Source organism: Orbicella franksi, chromosome 13 (assembly GCF_964199315.1).
Source record: "Orbicella franksi chromosome 13, jaOrbFran1.1, whole genome shotgun sequence".
Taxonomy (NCBI): Eukaryota; Metazoa; Cnidaria; class Anthozoa; order Scleractinia; family Merulinidae; genus Orbicella; species Orbicella franksi.
Window position 1 is genome coordinate 5948170 of NC_138157.1, and position 15005 is coordinate 5963174.

At 39.0% G+C, this 15005-nt stretch overlaps 1 protein-coding gene across 1 annotated transcript; it reads right to left on the reverse strand.

Moving 5' to 3' along the window:
• Nucleotides 1-836: 836 nt before the first annotated feature.
• LOC145465629 (uncharacterized) lies at nt 837-8741 on the reverse strand. The gene is made up of 2 exons (XM_081449407.1): nt 8184-8741; nt 837-1709 (listed from the first exon to the last, which is right to left on the reverse strand). The coding sequence occupies exons 1-2, from the start codon at nt 8653-8655 to the stop codon at nt 1216-1218; spliced, it is 966 nt and encodes a 321-aa protein (XP_081305533.1). The 5' UTR covers nt 8656-8741; the 3' UTR covers nt 837-1215.
• Between the last annotated feature and the right edge of the window lie 6264 nt (nt 8742-15005).

Sequence of the window (15005 nt, forward strand, 5' to 3'; positions counted from 1 at the left end):
TTGTTGTATTATTTGCCCAGCGCACGGACTGCAGACGAGGTAATGTTCAAGGACCAGTACTTCACAATAAGTAAATTATAATATATAGATTTAGGCCAGCCTAAAAGCGTAGCTCCTGGGTCGCGTTGTTCAGAGCCAAATAACCCAGGAGAAGGTAGAATTTTGATTTCAGTTTTGTAGCTTTGCGGCGCGGTTTTCTGTATATTGTTTGGCCTTCTGTTTTGAGTTTTAATAATCACTATATACACAAAACAAAGCAGCCAAAAAACATTTGTATAGAAAAAAAATTCGGTTAACTTTTAATCCTTGGTTAGCGTTAACCAGCTTCCGAACAATCCTGCCCTGTTTTCAACAAGTTAACCTGAGATGAGCCTGCGATCCAATCGAAAACCAGCACTTGGTCAACAGTCAACTTCAAAACAACACGCGACCTCGATAAGCTGTAAACTTGAGCCCGCGATATGGTCACGTGATACTGGTCAGTGGATACCTTGTTTTGACAGGTGTCAATTGATCATAACATGGATGTCCAATATCAAGGAAGTACACGGTAAACCAAGACTGCATGTCTCTATCAACTTATTATTTGGAGTATGGCGGCCATGTTGTGCGACTCCGTCGTCGTCGTCGTTGTCGTCGTCGTTGTCGTCGCCGTCGTGCGTACGCGCCCACGAGCAATACCGCTAGCCATGATGAGCATGAGAAAATCAACTCATGGGTTTCCTTTTCTCTCCTATATGAGTATGGGGCTCCACTTGGCGTCCCTTCGGGCCGCCGGAGCTCCACTATCATTATTGACCTTTCAGTGTGACTGCACCAGTTTCATGAAATAACTCATTTCATCATCATTTTATTTTATTTCCCATAATAAAATAGTGTATATAATTATTTCTACAATTTTGATAGGGCAAGGAGACCTCTGAAAAACTACCAGGCTTATACCAGATGCCACCTCAATTATTAATATAGTTATTATTCTTAACTTTGTGTGTGCAGTATGACATATTCAGATGTCGTTTCATTAAAAATGTGATCTTTTTCATGAAGCTGGGAAAGTTTGTTAAAGCAGTGATTGACATTGACAAAGAATTCCAAATTTTAGGAGTTTAAAGCTAATTAATGGCAAATGTATGCTGCAAAGCCAAAGTAAAATTTTCAATAGCTTAAGATGGTCACCAGTAGATAGTCACTCTAATGAAGTACTTTTACAAAAATCTATTTCTTATTGATTTTCCTACACCAACAGATCAAATAAACCAAAGAAAAATTGAGCAATTCACTTTCTTTCCTTTCAGGAAAATGCTTTCTCATAACATCATCAAACCAAGTCTTGAACTGTGCTTTGATTTCATCTGTGCTACTTTGCATAATGCCTTTTGACATAAAGTACTTATAGCAGCCATCATAGGTAAGCTGCCAGGAGGTTTTCATACTTGAATCCTTCTCAACGGTAAAGTGTTCTCCAACTTCTTTAAAAACCTTCCCCATGGTTTCTTCTGAGATGGTACACTTAAAGTCCTTCTCCAATGGGCGGATAAATGCAAGAACATCTTTCACCCAAGGTAGTGACTCATCTGGCATGGCCCAGATCATTCCTAAAGATCCCGCAGGTGTCAACACACGACAGATCTCCTTTACAGCATCTTGGTTTGCAAACCAATGGAAACAGTGGGCTGCCAAAACTGCATCAACACTTGAGTCTGGAAGAGCTATATTTAAAGACACACAAGGAATTTAATGATATTCATGTTTCAATGTTCTAATACATTCTATATTGAATTAGTATTTGCTTACATTAATTTCTTGCAATTTTTTGTGAATTGTCAAGCATTTAATACGAGAGCCTCTGGCTTGTATCTTGGGGACAACCTCATCCCATGGTTTGACATTAATGAATTGATTGATTGATTGATTGATCGATCAATCGATCGATCGATCGATCGATCATTTTGAGGCTGCAGGTGCAGGTGCAGGTGCAGCATCAGTTGAACATTAACATTTTAATTTTCAAGTTTATAAAACCCTGTAGATAAAAAATAATGTTCTACAGGTAGATAGTAGTCATGTAATCAAGGAATGCTTACACATTTCTTTCACTTCATCACCTTCACATACAAATTGTAGGAGAGCAGATGGTGCATGCCCCTGGGAAATTTAAACATTTATGTTTTCTGAGATAATTTTTCAACACTCTGGAATAACAATGTGATGAAATTAAGGCTTTTGAATAACAGAGTTTAACTGTCACATGGCCCCCACTCGCTCGAATCTACTTATGGTGGCGGTCACACTAGAGTGACACAAAATAACGTGCATAATTACTTTTAAGTATGGGGTCACTTCCACGACCAGTTTAGCTAGTGGCTGTAATGATCCAGCAACATGCAAAGGCTAGTTTTCACAGCACATTGGACAGCTCACTCTCAGATATCTATCAACTTTGATAGATGGCTCTGGGGCTCACTAATCGCCAACAATCAGCTAAAAGAAACCATAGGGACACTAGAATAAGTCATTAAGAGTCCATCCATTTCACAAAAACATGTTTAATCTCCAGTTCTTGTCATCGAAAGAACTAAAGGTGTATAATGGCAAACAAAACAGAGTGTTAAACTTGTTGCCAGGTCCCTATCTCTGAGGTTGGGTAAATTAACCTAAATTATGCTTTAGATACCATATAACTGAATAAATAGCCCTCTGTATAGTTTTGGTGCCATATTACATATTATTTTGTAAAAGCCACCAGTAGATAATTTTGAGGACTTATATCAAGACTAATATAAAATAATGTAAATTTAGTATGTGAAATATGGTGAAAAAAAAAAACCCAGAAAACTACCCTTCTTGCTGTTTCTTTTGTGTTTCTGTAATTTCTCTCATAAGAATAATTTTATCAATGTTAAAATTTTCCTTTCTTTCAAGCACAAAGTCCATATTATGTACTCAATTTATGTTACCCACCATACAAAGTCTTTTTCAACAGTCATGTAATGCTGTAAGGCAACAGTGGCACATCCCAACTTAGCAACACTGGCTTTCTTGTAACCTGAGCTAGAGCTGCCTCTTGTTTACTAAGTATGTCAATGATCATGTGATGATGGTACAAAATTATCCCAAGCAGTGCCAGGATGCAAAATAATGGACTCTTAGTCACAAAACCAATTGTTCTCTGCTCAGAATGTGTAAAGACAGGAGACATCAGCAATTCCCATGTTTGCTCATTTATTTGCTGTGTTATTGGTGTACGAAAAGTACAAAGATGACGATAGGCAATGCTCAGTAGATCTCTGTAGACTGGTCACCTAATCTCTGGCGAGGTCAGAGGCCACTGTCTAGGAGCCTAAGTTGTCGAAGACTTGCTTTTTCTTTGAATTGGCCCTTAATCAAACAAAACTTATCAGGCGTAACTTTTGTCTTTGTTACTGTAGGTTGTCTAGACACCGCGGAAATACGTTTTTTGACGTCACCGTAACTGGTCAGTGGTCACCACCATCAGGCTGTGCTGTCCTTCGATCGATCAGTTCTCCGAGATCAGTATTTTGGTTCGTTTTAAGGTCGAAAATATCCTTGATACTTCTCGTTATTGGTGAGTTTGACGTCCTTAAATGGGTTTTTAATACTCAAACAATGTTCCGGTAATGAATAGGGGTACAGGGGAGTCATTTTGTGTGGAGTAATGTGTAGTTTGCTGACTCGAGCCTGGATCGTGTTGCTTCAGTCGCCCTCGCCTCAGAATTGTCGAAAACAACGATGGACACGATGGGTATCCAGCAAAGCAGAAGATTGGTTCTGTATGAAGCTTTTGCAAGGATTTTGAAGACTAGTTGGATTGCAAGTGTAATTTGCATGAAGTGGTTAAGGTACATGTAAGTCGGGACCGTTTTATTCACACTCACTTTGCGCCGACATGTGGTGCTTGTTCATTTAGACTATATTTCGCAACGCGTCAAAGAAACTTTGATAAGAATTTGTCTTTAAAGACTGGCTTGATTGGCGTTTCTATCACCTTTCTGACTTTCTGCGCCTTTTGGAACAGGTGAAATAATTTTTTTGTACCTGCCGTTTGCTGTCAGAATAAAACATTTGTTCATTTCATTCACAAGATATTTCTCTATCATTAAAGATTGTTTAAGCCTACATTTATATATAATGGTGGCGTTTGCGAAGGGAGTAGAGATCGAAAATATTGTGATTTGTTGGCCGCAGCGAACGCTGGAAATACTGAAAACATTCAAGACCGCTCAATATGTTCGGTTCATAGATCATTTTTCCTCGCTTGAGGTCTTTTTTGTTTACATCGATTACATGTTGATAGTACATGGAAATTTTCAAGACCGTTTCCTTGTACATGTATGCACAGGTAACTAAATATTTTAAAATGCCCAAACACCTGAATTTGTTTACACGAAACCGCTTCCACTTATGGGATGTGGTCAAGTTTCACAACTTTGGATGCTGAAAAGACATTCAACATTTCAGAGAGGCAGTAATCAACTCTTCAATGAAACCCACTAGTTTATTTTGTTTACTCAGTCATTTGAAGCTTTTCGATTTCTATTTCCCTATCTTATATGTGCAGTGTATCAACTGATATAAATAATTGACTGTTGTTGTTTTTCCTTTCATTTAATTTAATTCAGATGAGCTTTGCTCAATCACTACAAAATAAATTATTTTTACATTGTATGTGCTTAATGAATCAGACATGTACATATCACGTGCTTTGAATCAATATGACATTAATTATGATCCCCTTAGTCATAATATTGTATTATCCTCCCTTCTGTAAGATTCTTAACTTGTAACCACTTTATTACAAGACATTATAGCACCTGATGGCAATAAATTATATAATTATATGTATTTATTTTTTTTCCTGTGATATTTGGCTAACAAGTGGGTTTGTTTATGCCACTGTGTCTCTGAATTCGCTTACTGTCGTCTACAAACCATTGGTAATATATCTTCGCTACATCCAACTCAGATACTAGACACAAAAGCATGTATTAAAGAACAGATACATTTCTTACAAATTAATATTTATTGCATTTAGTTCATCACTTAAGTTCTACAACATTGCTTTTCTCCGGTGAGAAATTTTGTGCAAAGTCTGAAGTTGTAAGTTGCAAAAACAAGTTCTGTCAATAATTGCGAATCACTTAAAATCAGGCTTTGGTACTGTAAACTGAATGGCGGAAAGCAAAGAAATTAGAAATTGTCTCAAATACACAAGTGATAAAAGAGATAAACTTGACTGAAATCTACAGACTCCTTTTTTTAGGTTTAGGGTTAAGGTTAGGCCTAAGGGACAAGGTGGGAGGTGCGGTGGCCTTGTGATTAGTGCGCTCAGCAATGGATCGAGCAGTCCGTGTTTGAGCCCTTGTCAAGGACACTGTGTTGTGTTTTTGGGCAAGACACTTTTACTCTCACGGTGCCTCACTCCACAAAGGTGTACATATGGGTACTGGTGAATATAATGCTGGGGGTAACCCTGTGATCGACTAGCATCCTATCCGGCAGGGGGTAGTAGAAATACTCCTAGTCGGTTCATGCTACAGAACCCGAGATAAGCCTGGCCTGATGGGCCACTTGGCTCTATGCAGACTTTACCTTTTACTTAGGGACAAGGTACTGCATCAAGTGGGGGAAGAGACAGCAGAGTCAGAACCTCCCACTTCCCATACCTCTATCTCTTGACTCCCACCCTTGTTCGTCCTGCTCCTGCCCCCTGTAAATTAAGAGACTCAAAACACATCTTAGTCATTTAGCTGCACACCCCTTGGGCATTTCCTTTTCCTTCGTTTTCAGCCTTGCTACTCTTACCCATGTCTTTCAAGTGAATGACCTATGACGTAACCACTGTCAAAGGGTTTCATTTTGGACCTCATTTTGAGCCCAAGGGTGAATTTTTCTTTGCCTGTCGGCCTAGAAGTCTCTAAAGACACTAAATGAAAGTCCAGTAACATTTTCAGTTCTTGTTTTTGAAAGTATTTGAAGCCTTAATGAATGACAAAAATTAGCATTTTGCATTTCTCTCCGGATTCTTGCCCCCTATTCTCCCGGGCTCCTGCCCCCTGCCTCTCCCCACCATCAACAGATGGCTGAATGTTCAGGAGAGGAGTTGCCATATGGAGAGCATTGGTCACTGTTCTCTCGGTGTTTTTACGGCACTGATGTTGTGGAAATCATCCATGGACAGTTTCTAAAAGGATTTATAACATAACTAAAGCAAAGCGCGCGCTCTGATTGGTTAATTTAGCGTCTACTATTTGCCCATGGGTGTATGCTGCTGACGTGTGTGCTGATGTTTACAAAGCAAATCTTTTGACAGACATTGTTTCCAAAGTAATGGTCGACGTTCTTTTGCCAGAAATGCGAAATTGTCTTCACAGTTGTCTGAAGATGGAACTTTGTCGAGTTACTGGTGTGCAGTCAGTTGTCATGAATAAATTTTGGCGCGCTTGTTTTCTCTTGTCATGTAAGGCTACATGAACATTTTTGTGTGATGTAGCTCAATTAAAGGACTTCTGTCGTTCCAATGTCTCAATGTTATGTTATAAAACAAATGGTAAACGCCATAGCGTGCACTATTGAGTTATGGATGCACTTGGGAGGTTTGCTAAGCACTCAAGAAGCTAGAGTCGCACTTGGCTATCGCCTCGTGCGACTCTTATGCTTCTTTCGTGCTTAGCAACCTCCCATGTGCATCCATAACTCAATAGTGCACGCTTTGGCGTTAAACATTTGTTAATTTTGCTGAGCCAAAATAGAAAAAAATGTACAATAGAAGAAGTTTTCTATTGGGAAATCCAGATAATAGTAATATGTAAACAATTAATCTTAGAAAGTTATGCAGAGTCTCAGGCTCTAAGGTAATGTGGTCAGACATTATCTGGGTGGCCTTTCAATCAGAAGATTGCTGTGTGAATACAGGGGGGATAGCCTATCTATAACTAAAAATGAAATTCATTTATTGAGTTTTAATTGGAAGTTGTTATTACCCAGATCTTATGGTAATTTCATTGTCTTGCAATAACATATGCATGTATTTTTAATTACCCTTTTAACAGCTTTGTATTCCATGTCTTCTGCCATCTTAAGATAATCAGATGTCATGTACTTCTTGTGGTTTTTTCTAATAGCTAAATAACTTTTTTTCTAAACTCTAACAGCTATGCAACTAGTTTAAAATAATTTTCACACTTTAGAGAAGCTAAAAGCAAAATACAGAACTGCAACAATTCGAAATTATGACGAGAAACAAAGAAACAATAATAAACATGAAAATTTAAAATTTTATTTTCGCCAGCCTCAAGCTTACTGAAGTACAGTATAATTAAAATTGGATATTTTATGATAAAACATACCTCGGTGAATTCTTCCCCGAGTTGAGGCCAGATTTTGAACCCTTTTTGGGATTCAGTCCTACACTTGTTACACCAACATGTCCAAGATTTATACGAAGCACTGCTTCGATTTCGGCCAACTTCGTCCATAATTTGGTGATACCGAGTGGAGACAGGATGACCGTGTTTACTTACGCGAGTGCCCCCAATCGAACAAGTGGACGAACACGAGCTTGTCTTCCCGACGAATTTGATCGAAATGCCGTTGACATACCGATTCACACGGTTCAAGCCCATCAATTCAACAAACTTGAGAAGTTGATGTCCTCATAACACCGCTACAGCAACACAAAAGCTGCTTAGTTTTAGTCTTAGCGCACATCGTAACGTAAATTGCCACTGGCTCGCCCCTTGCGAGCATGAACTTTCACGAAACAACAACAATTTCACACCGTGTGCAAGTTCAGTTTGGCTTTGGCACAATATATAATATTAACTGAGAACTATCCAACAAATGAGCGGAGTTTAAAAGCTAAGTTTACAGTGTGCGCTCTAAGTTTTGTATCTTTTTCACTGTCGACAAGACTCCCTGCGATAACACTGTAAAACTTGCAGGCATTTTGTAGTTTTGTTAAGGTGTACCGCTGACCAGCAAAATACTGTATCGCGCCCCAAAAAACGTATTTCCGCGGTGTCGGTTGTCTACTTGCTGTCTGGAATCTTACGCGGGGCAATTACACTTTTGCGCGGTTACTAATCCAGGATGGCGCTTGGAACTAGTACTGTAAACAGGGCTATTCTAAAATGGCACTGTAAACAAGATAAAATTAAACCTACCAATGTTCTCAGCGAAGCACTGCAACAACTCGACATTAGGCAAAACTCTTTGGAACTCGTGTACCATAGTATTAGTGGGATCACTCGCTATTACCCGCGCGTCGATGCCTTTCAAAACTTCCATCACAACGCGAGTAAATTTTCCCGTACCGGCGCCTAATTCAAGAATACTGAGTGGCTGCGCTCTTTGCTGTTCTAGGATGCCAAGCTTTTTCAAGAAGAACTTGACAGATTCAACACTGTAACTCGGTCGAACTTGTTCGTAGGCTGCTGAGGCTTCAAAAGCCATCGACGCCAGCGTAGCTCGGCCTTCAACACTGTCCTCCATGAGCCGAAAACATAAACAGGCCCAGGCCGTTAGCGGCCAAATAATTTCAGGAATGGAATGGCACGGCACTCCATCCAAAGGATGATGGAATGGCATGACACTGACGACTAATGAACAGAATTGAAGACGTTTTGACATGTACATTCAAGATTTCACATGAAAAATTAATTTGCAGCATTGATCTGACACAATGAATAGTGATTGATTCAAAAAGGAATTTAAAAGTTGCTCTCTGTTTCCTGGGATTGATTTTAAAATCCATGTTTCAACAAGTTTAAGTAGCCTTCTTCAGGACTTAAGTAAATAAAAGTCACGATTAAACTTGCTGATATGTTGATTATGATATCAATTTAAGAACCTCAGGAGAACCCAAAAAGACAGAGAGCAACATTTAATTTAAAATGAGAGACTGGAAAGTCTCTTAGTACGGCTGATCAAATTTTTTATTATTATTTTATAATTTATTTTTTTCTTTGATAAGTTACTAGTCCTGCAGGTTCGCTATAAATCAGAATAATTTTCTGAATTTATTAATTGGCTACTTATTTTGAATTTTAGTTTTGTTGTTATTTCTATTCTCAATGGTCACTTCTGAAAATGCACGTTGAAACATACCAAAAATTACGTTAAAAGAATATGTTTTCCAACAATGTGTTTCATCATAATATTTATCATCACACTTTGCATACTATTTCTTTTTAAATTCGCAAAGATTTAGAATAGGCAATAGCAAAACTATTTTTAACTGTCATGAAATGCCGGAATTAAACAGTCAGCTGAGAGTGGATGGGGGGAAGAGCGAAGACTGAAAGATGGGGAAGGGGACAGGAGAGACTGATTTTTTTTGGGGGGGGAGGGGATTGTTTTTTGCCATGATTAGCCTTGGAGTCACTCTGCCACAACTCAAGAGTGATTTTACAGGTTTACTTACTTTCATAGAGCTGAGATTAGTCAATGAGGTAGGCTCCTTCATCAGGTGATCAGAAACGAAAAAGTAAGATATGTGACTTACAAGGTAGTTTTACTTGCATCACTCCATTTAAATTCCATTTGTAAATAACGTAACTGCTGTAAATGACTGACTTGAAATTTGTGTGGCAAGCACTAGAAATGTTTCTGTAGGAGTTCCCTTCACTTTAATGTAAAATCAATTCAACGACCAAGGTCACCCAGGAAAATTCAAAATCAATGGTGAGCTTGAGTGATTAAAAAACAACAAAATTTTCACCAATTTCTTGTTTCTTTTCTGATGGGGACTCCCAAACAGAAAGGACAGGGGTTCTAAGGGGTACCACGATCCTGCTTTGAGGGCATGCTTTGAATTTTTTTTCACCCCTAAGAAGTACCAATTCTAAAACAGAACATTATCTCCTGTTATTTTTCTCCCCACTCTATATCCTACAAGGTACCTCAAAAAGCTCCCGCTGCGGACCTTTTAAGGCTGAACACCGTAAGAGATACCAAAACTGCTTTTCTTGACTCCTAAAAGGTACGACGAGGGTCCCCGTCCTTTTTACATGGGAGTCCCCCTTGCGAATTGCGGTCGTTTCGCCAACGACTCGTTCGCCAACGTCCTAAGTCGTTTCGCCAACGTCCTACTGATCAATTCGCCAACGTCAGATATCCAGTACTAACGAAAAAAAAAGCTGCTTATTGATGTTTGGAATGCAATCCTGATCCTTGAGTGATCCTAGGGTCAAGAAGTTTAAGAAATTTAAGTCTGAACGAAAATCAAAAATTTTTAAATCTGACTGTTTGGGTAGCAAAAATCGAACATTTTTATGTTTCATCGTTAATATAGCGTGTTTTCACATGACGCAATCACGGCAGCCAGGAACAAAGAAACGGCGGCCATTTTGGTGTCCCAAACCATTCCTGTGGAAGTCGAACTCTTTCCTTATGTACATTTTCCTTTGGTTCAATAAATTTGCATAGCTGTTGGTCACCGCGTGAGTGAAAACGCACTATCCAGGTCTCGCAAAATTGTGGGTTTGTGGGCTGTATATCACCTCCCATGCCAGGACCGTTAGTTCTTTCGTCGAGCACAATGGTTTTTTGAATGAATAAAGGAACTACGTCACCGTTTGCGCATCTTGAAAAGTTTAGCCTAAATTTTTCAAATTCGTCCTTTGTCATCCGCGCTAATCTTCTCCATCTTTAACCATCCTTGTTCCTTATGTGTTTTTCTATCTTAGTTGACCATTATATATTTATACGATTCCTTCAGTTTAAAGGCAATTTTGTCCGTGGCCAAAATAACTAGAAACGCCGTGACGGAGCTTCTTTAAATTTTCAATTGATGACCATTGAATCTTGTTAATTTGCATGAGTTACCTTCTGAAAAATCCTCTACTATCTTTAAAGGCCACTACTAACATGAATACTGAATGTATTCATATGCATGTAAGGTAGTCATAAAAAAAAGTAATAAAAAAGGAATTATTTAAAATGCGAATACCCTCTTTTCCTGTATTACAGCTTTCACTTCGTCTGCCATGTTAGGTTCCTTAGTGAGAAGCACAACAAAGCCTCCACCTCCAGCTCCGGTGAGGGTTTGTCCTGTAATTATACAACAGGCGCACATAACGTAAACACAGTAATGAAACTTCTGAACGAGAAGCTACAGGGCCGAAGTGAGACGAAAATTCTTCCTGAGGCAATATTACTTTTAGCCTCTTACTGATCCCGGAATATATGAACAGCTGTACAATTTTTCCCGAAACAAGTGCCTTGGGTCACCTTTTACTACTTTCCTGAACAATCAATATTTACAGTACGTGCACTAGTCTGTGTTGGAAACATTAAGAGCGTAATCACGCATTATACGGACAATGATCGTCGTGGAATGGTGTTCTACAGATGAAAGGTGCCCGTTAGAAAACGATATGAACAATTAGTAAAACATGGCAAAGATGAACATAGATTGCCGCATCGACAACAGTAAATGGTCGTTTTTCGTCCCTATATTGATATTTTTTTCCTCTTTCCCGTTATCATCATCATCAAAAAGTTGCTTGCCGGTGGCTGAAAATAACTGAACCTTTCACAAACAAAAGGGTGTAACCAAAAAATGGTTTCCATAGAAGCCGTCTGCAAAGGTAAACCTGACATATATTCACCGCTAAAAGCTCTAAATGAAAGCTTTAGGTAAACATTACGATTGCTTTCAAAAGTCCAGCACAGTCACCACTTTTGATAGCCTCATGATGTCACAACATAGCGCCAGTACAGAATTCGGAAAATTATCTTAGAGGAGTCTCTCTAGCTATTCGTGTAAACGGCTTACACCCATCGTAGGTATCAAAGAATCTCCTCCATTATTTACTCACCTAATGTTAAGGGCTCAAGCACCTTCATCATATATCGAATTGCCCCTGGTTCAGTTCCTATAGTTGTCCAGAACGTGAAAAATACGCTTCAATTACTGCGGCAGAGTAAAGGTTAATAGAGCTTAAAAACTGACCCAATAAGTTGTGTATTTTTTCAGTTCTACCTACCAGGAGCCATAGTGCATTTCTGTCTTCGATAACAGTTCATGCACGCACCAATTTTCTCAATGTTTCCTGAAGAAGAAGGCAATGTTTTCACCATAAGAATAAGGTATCCCAATTTATCTAGAGAACGGTCTGTGTCTCCACTGTACTGACCGTCTGTGCATTACCTACTAAGATTGCGGCTAAGTGTGGCTGAAGCAAAGTTCCGCCTCTTGGAATTAATGAACCCATCTTTTCGTCCCACCCATTTCTCTTACTGGAGGCATGAAAGGACTCCTTTAACTACGACCCCTGCCCCCCTCCCCAATCCTCTCACTCTTTACAGATTTAAGCCCCATCCCCTTCCAAACTTCAGAACTTTACTGATATTCAAAGCAAAGGTTTTTCATTGTACGACCATGCAGTTGTTCAAACGGTACTCGAACTACTGTTATACTAGTAATTGTTGGAGAGCCCATGTTTAGATTAATTAGGTATTCTTGCAAGGTACCTTCGTTCAAAGCTTTAGCAGCCTCCTCTGCATTGCTTAACAAGTTATCAGTAGAAAGTGAAGACAAATATCCGATATTTCTGTATTTTGCCTTCATCTTCGGGAAATAGATATGTCATTCGTACACTGAAGAAACCTCAGAAGACTGAATCAAGCGCAACGTCGCCAACTTCGTCTCTCGTTAATAAACCTTAAAACTGCTTGTTCGCGAAGAATTTGGCTTAACGTATCATAGTATGATAGTATGTCAACAGCCTAATTATTTTGTTGTTGTGAGAAGGTTTGCAAGCTCTAAGTCAAAATCAGTCAATAAAATCGGTACCTTTCCTCGAAATTGACAGCCTTCTAGCAAATCCAGTAGGTCCCGCACGTATAAAAAGCTTGGCCATATTAACATTTACGAAACGTTTACTATAAAGAACAGTTTGAAGTTTTACCTTACTGAAAAGCGTGTGTACTCTTCTTGTTCTGGCAAATCAGCACAATCGCCGTCCAGGAAGTCTTTCTTCCTCTTCCTTTCATGGCTCAGTCAGAGTGTTCACGATCCAACTGAATCAGCCAGCAGCTAAATAGAGTGTTTCAATCAGCTTTTTGAGATGTGATATGAATAAATTAGGTAATATATTTTTTGCGATTACAATAAATTCAAATAACACAACGAGACGGCAATATTCAGATCGACCTGATGGTGTTGTGTTTTTGACAATAGGTGAAAAAAGTTTCCGATCGAAGCCAGCCTGGTTCCTAGGGACGACCAAAGTAAGGCTATAAATATAAATAGGGGGTAATTCAAGAGAATGTCGAATTTCAACATGTTTAACAGTTTAAATTTAACTCATTGTGAATTAATCGTGCTTTGGAAACAGAAAACTAGCATTCGTATGACTTTTTATTGCTATGACCCTGGTCCAAGAGGTTTTCTTTCTTTTATGGACGTTCGTGCCCATTGTTTCTGCGAACGAATTTCCTGTCGCCACGTCACGCCACGTTAAAGGATGAAATATTTTAAAACAATTATTCCGCGAATGCACGTTTGATATGAGATGGCACATAGCCAACGAGGCGCGTAGCACTGAGTTGTCTGTTATCATCTCATATCCAACAAGCGCGAGTGGAATAATTTTTCTATTAAAAACGCCCCCAAAATATAGAAAACTAGACTAGACGTGCTCTGATTGGTCAAAAATCCATGTTTTATGAGAGTGCAAAACATAGAAAAAGCGTGTTTTATTGTTTTTCGCCACATTACCTATAGTCATCATTTTTGTTGGAGATGGCGAAAAACATTTTCTTTGAAGAAATTTGTGATGGAGTTCTCTGCAAAGCAGCAGAAAGTTTTGAAGACGAGGTTGAGGAGGGGGTCTACCTGAATTTAAGTGAAGTTTTGGGAAGTTTAAAGAGAGATTAAAAGGAAAAGAAAAGTTTTGGAACACCACCAGACAGTTGAACGCCCCCCCGAAAGGGCACCGCAGGTTGGTGGACAGGTGTACATCTGCCAATTTTTAACTTCAAATTCTAATTTTAAAACAACATCAAATCTTCAAAATTTCCTATTTCCATAAATATTACTATAATCCTTTGAGAAAAACTATTTACACCCAAATATACCCAAAAATCACCAAAAAATTTACAAAACAGCCCAAAACGTAGATATGTGGGACAAGCAGAGAGATTTTTGACTGCTTAAAACGTGAACAATATATTTTCGTTAAAACCATAATACGGCCTTCATGTTAACCCCCGCCTTAAGAAAAAGATTTTAAGGTAATTAATTCAAGCTGTAGCTACTGTCAAGCTAACAGATGTGAAGAAAAACTGCGTGGGAGTGTGCGACCCGCTTCCCAAAGCCCTTGCCCTATTTATGACCAAAATCTGCGATTTTCCCCACCCTATTTATGACCTGACCAAAAATTTGATATCCTATTTATGGCCGTTGCGGCCTGCACTGTTGCTCTAAACATAATTTATGAAGGCTCTTGTTGACGGTCTTATCGTTAATGATGAAAAAGTAGCTTCTTCTAAAAAAACATCAAGACCAGAGTGCAAAACCATACCCTATTTCTGACCAAAATGGCCAAAATGGAGACCCTATTTATGACCAACTGAAAGCGGCTGAAAAACCATACCCTTTCGGGCCGCATATGCCTACTAAGTATAGCCCATATAAGGGAGTACCCCCCGGACACTCCGGACATTTGAGAACAGTCGAGAAATGTAAAAGAGCACGAGCCGGAGGCGAGTGTGTTTTCTACATTTCCCTCGTGTTATTAAATGCCCGTCGTGTTTTATCACAGTGTAATACACAGATTAGGCTTTTTTATTTGTTAATTAAAAATAAAAACGGCGGTCATCGTACTTTAATTTCTGGAAAAAGTTGATCTTTACCTCACTGCATGGCAAGTTTTGAAAAATATCTTTTACGTGGCAACAATTTGGCCGCGATTGTCCTTGAGCGATCGAGGAATGCTTAAGGAGCGCGAGGAATTAAGAAAACCTCTGGTACCGTAGGG